Here is a 4,101-nt window from a genome sequence, read left to right as displayed (position 1 = left end):
GTTCCTAAACTTTACTTCACAGATTTCGCAAAGCAGTCCTTTGCGCAGATTATTTGTAAGTCTTGGGTCTACTCTGGTAGATTTAACTTTTATTTGAAATTGTTTTAATTTTTTGCTTGTTGTTGTTGTTGATACAATCGGGATATTTGGATTTTTGTACCCGGTCCATTTTTCTTTCAACGTTTCCACATGATCACTCTTTGCTGAAGTCGGTTTAATCAAACCTGTTCGAACCAGATTTTTGAGAAGTTCGTCAATGTTAACGGAATTTAATGCGGGTAGGTTTCCCTCAACATTCGTATTTTCGGAAGCCATGTTATTGCAGTCATCTTCCTCACGTTTCCTTTTTTTACTGGTAGGCACGTATTCCGGTTGCCCTGCAATATGATCTACTTCCTCTCTGGGAAGACAACTTTTTTCGAAGGGAGGTTGAACGAATGATGGTGGAATGAATAAAGGTGAAATGAAAGATGGTAAAATAAATGGAGGCGGAACAAAACGATTGAAGACGAAATTGTTGTTGTTACAATCTAGCCGAATTTGGTCTATATGTAATGTTGTAATTTTTTTGTATTCGACATTATAACTAAAATTAAATTGGAATTTATCTTATTAATAATATTTAAAATAAAATAACTTTCAAATAAATATCATGATAAGATATTAGAATCTAATAGTCGTTTGTTTATAGATTCTAGTGATAATCTTTATCAGAAAAACTATTGAGATGTAAAAATGCTTTTTTGTTCTAAAATAAGTTATACGTAGTTCTTAAAATTGTTGATTTTAACGATGATGTTCAGTTTTATAAGCCGCAAAAGTAAACGCTGAAGAAGTTTTTCAAAAAATGGTGATTAATTCTAAAATGTCAATTTTTATAGAACTAAATGGTTTCTAATTTTTAGAAAATTGTAAAAATAACGTGTCAACTTAAATTGAACATGCGCGGGACAAATCTTTTTACTGCATAAGTTCCCGATTCTAAGTTTAACTAAAAACAAAACAATTAAACATGTGAATATTTGATACAACTTTGAAGGATGGGTTTTTGAAAAGTTTGATTGTAATCACATGTTTTTTACATGTTTAAATATTCGCATATCTCAACAACTTTCTCAGATTTTCCATAATTTTTTTTTCATAATTTTTCATTAAGTAATAAATTTACGTAATCTTGTTAAACTATCAAAGAAAATTATCCATTTTTTGAGATTTTTCAGATAATTTTTAGTTCTTTCATTGTTGTTAAATTTACGCCTTTGATTTATTACTTTGGTTTAATTGCTTTACAACAAGTATTGTAAACATGTTTGTTGAAACTTCAGACCAATTTATGAACGTTCATAAATGATCGCTTCTTTAAAAAATCATATGTTCAATTAAATGTCATTAGCTAATACTCCAGCATTTGAGGTTTATTCTTTGTTGTTTTATTACGAAATGCTGACATTGTTGAAATTGAACTTTTCGGGGAGAAATTTTTTTAAATGAGTTTAAAAATTTAAAACTATCACAAATATTTTGTTAATTCCGAAAGCTACATTTCACTAATAATAATGAAAACAAACAGACGACGAGAATGCGCTCGAAAATATGGTTTGTGATTTCACGTTTCATTTCGCAAACAAGAGCTGCTTGACTCGTGTCACGAGGAAGGTAGGCACACTCTGGTTGACCACAAGGTTTTAAGAAAACTTTTTTCAAACTTTTTATTATTCGTCTTTTGATTTTTTTAAATAGAAATTGAAAAATTGTTTGAAATAGTTGAGATGTTTAAATAATAATATTTCGTACCCAAAACAATTAGTAGGTACACGGTTGGCTTGGAGAGACAATTTTCAAAGTGGTCTATATCGATCTTGCTGCCTCACCTTGAAGCCTTAAACATTCATGAAATGGTAACATTCATACAACTCTTTACTTCAACTCTCCTATCAATATTTTCCAGATGCATCAACGACAACAAACACAGTGAATGCAGAGAGGCGTGAAACAACCCTCAAACACAAATGCATGGGATTTGTGGGGATCTATTTGCGATCGAATCTGTTCACTGCAATAGTAGTGCCAGGCACTTTACCTTTACCCTATCGTGCCTACAAATAAATATCGATTGCTCATGATGATTTGTTAACAGTGAAACGACTCTGATTATATCGCATCATCTTTTTTTTGTTTGCAGTACGAAGGTTTCGATTATTGCAAATGATAAATTTTACTTCATTTGGCCAAAAATTAATGCCCAACTGATCTTATGAAATGGTTTGATGCTACTAAATAAACTAATGAAACTCGCAACATTTAGATGTCAGAAAAGGAGTTTTTTTTAGTTAATTAATAAATGTATTTATTTATTCATTTATTTATATATTTATTTATCTCAAAAGAGTCATTGTAGCTCCGTATTGAATCAATAAAACGAAAACTCAACACGTTTCAAGAACTTTATTGACACGCAGCATAACTCATAAATACAAGTATTTACATCAAAACAAATAATGAAATTAGTAAAAACATACAAATTTTATTATTTAAATTAATTAAAAAATCAAATAAACTACGAACTTGAACATTTACATTAAAAAAATGAAAAAAAATGTGAATACATTACTTACATCAAAGATGATGAAAATGTTTCTAAAAAAAACTAGTTATAAAGAACATGAATGTAACAATTTACATTAAATAAAAAAATGAAAAAATACGAATGTAAATATTTACAATAAATAAAATACGAATGCAATTATTTACATTAAATAAAAAATTCTAATAAAATACTTGTGTAACTATTACCTTAAATAACAAAAAATCTAATGAAATACGAATGTAAATATTTACATTAAATAAAAAAATGTAATAAAACACGATTTACATCAAAGGTAATGAGTGTTTCTGAAAAAATTAAAGAAGGGAATAAAAGTTTTTTCAATTATGTACAATGTTTTCGAAATAGATTAACTAAAATGCGACACGTTTCTTTTTGAACTTCATTGCAATTTCATTATGCATTTCCTTTTTTTGTAGAATGTCGTCGAGGTCGCGTCGTCACCTTCTTCCTCATGTACATCGTTGACATTTTTATCATCTTCATCCCTTTTTCTCTTTCGTCGTAAGAATTTCGCACTGCACCAACGACTAAAATTCATTTATTCTTTAGTTCTATTTTATTCTTGAATCAATTTAGATTTTTAGCAACTGGTCAAAAAATCTGAAATATCAAAAAACTTACCGAAATTCGTCAAAACTTTCCAAAACTTCCTCAATTGAACAAATTTTTTTACCTTAAATAAAACAACGCAAAAAATTTAAATAAAGATTTTTTTGTTTGAAAATAAAACCAACCATGCTATTGTCTGTAGTTTAATCACAAATTTTCAGTCATGTTTTAACACGAAATCTCATAATTTTCATCTGCACGCACACGCACAGCTAGTAATTGTCATTCAAACTACAATAATATATCAAATGATATCAGTGTGAATATAATATTTCAGTGAAACATCGCAAACCAATAGCAGCGAACTTATGAATAGTTACGTGAAAATTGTCGAAGTGTGGAAAACTCTTTGTTAAGAGTTTAAAATAAGCGCTACAAAATTTAAGAACTTTGAAAAAATATTGATTCTTTTTCTCTTTTTAGTAAAACCTCTGACATACGTCATCGTTAATATCTATTTCCTCTCACAATTTAAATTTATCAACATCTTGCGACAGCCTCACCGCAACTTCAACATCTCACCAGTCGACGATATCGCCATGATGACCGTCCGCGTGGTTGAAGAAGTCGGTCCAGTTTTCACTGTTTATGATGACGTCATCTCGTCTCTCGGCATCATTATTATCACAACCGCCACGACCATTATCATCATTATTATTTCTACCATCATCACGAATTTTTCCGGTTCCGGTGACATGATCGTTCTTGATCACCTCTCTAATGGTGTACCTGGTTCCATCATCATCAGCACCATCATCATCGTCGTCGTCATCAGCCACGTCATCACCTGGTTCACTATCACCTCCTCCAGCCCCAACACTAACTTTCCCATCAGCAAATGAAACATCTAACATCATTCCAGCTGCTACTGATGACGTCGTCAT

General features: G+C 30.5%; 1 protein-coding gene across 1 annotated transcript; it reads right to left on the bottom strand.

Moving 5' to 3' along the window:
• Positions 1 to 2,987: 2,987 nt before the first annotated feature.
• Positions 2,988 to 4,101, bottom strand: HELRODRAFT_182711 (hypothetical protein; the record flags this gene model as incomplete). The annotated part of the gene is made up of 2 exons (XM_009033440.1): positions 2,988 to 3,135; positions 3,740 to 4,101. The coding sequence occupies 2 exons, from the start codon at positions 4,099 to 4,101 to the stop codon at positions 2,988 to 2,990; spliced, it is 510 nt and encodes a 169-aa protein (XP_009031688.1).

Source organism: Helobdella robusta (assembly GCF_000326865.2).
Source record: "Helobdella robusta unplaced genomic scaffold HELROscaffold_91, whole genome shotgun sequence".
Classification (NCBI taxonomy): Eukaryota; Metazoa; Annelida; class Clitellata; order Rhynchobdellida; family Glossiphoniidae; genus Helobdella; species Helobdella robusta.
Note: the sequence above shows the minus strand (reverse complement) of the source record. Positions and strands in the feature narration are given on the sequence as shown.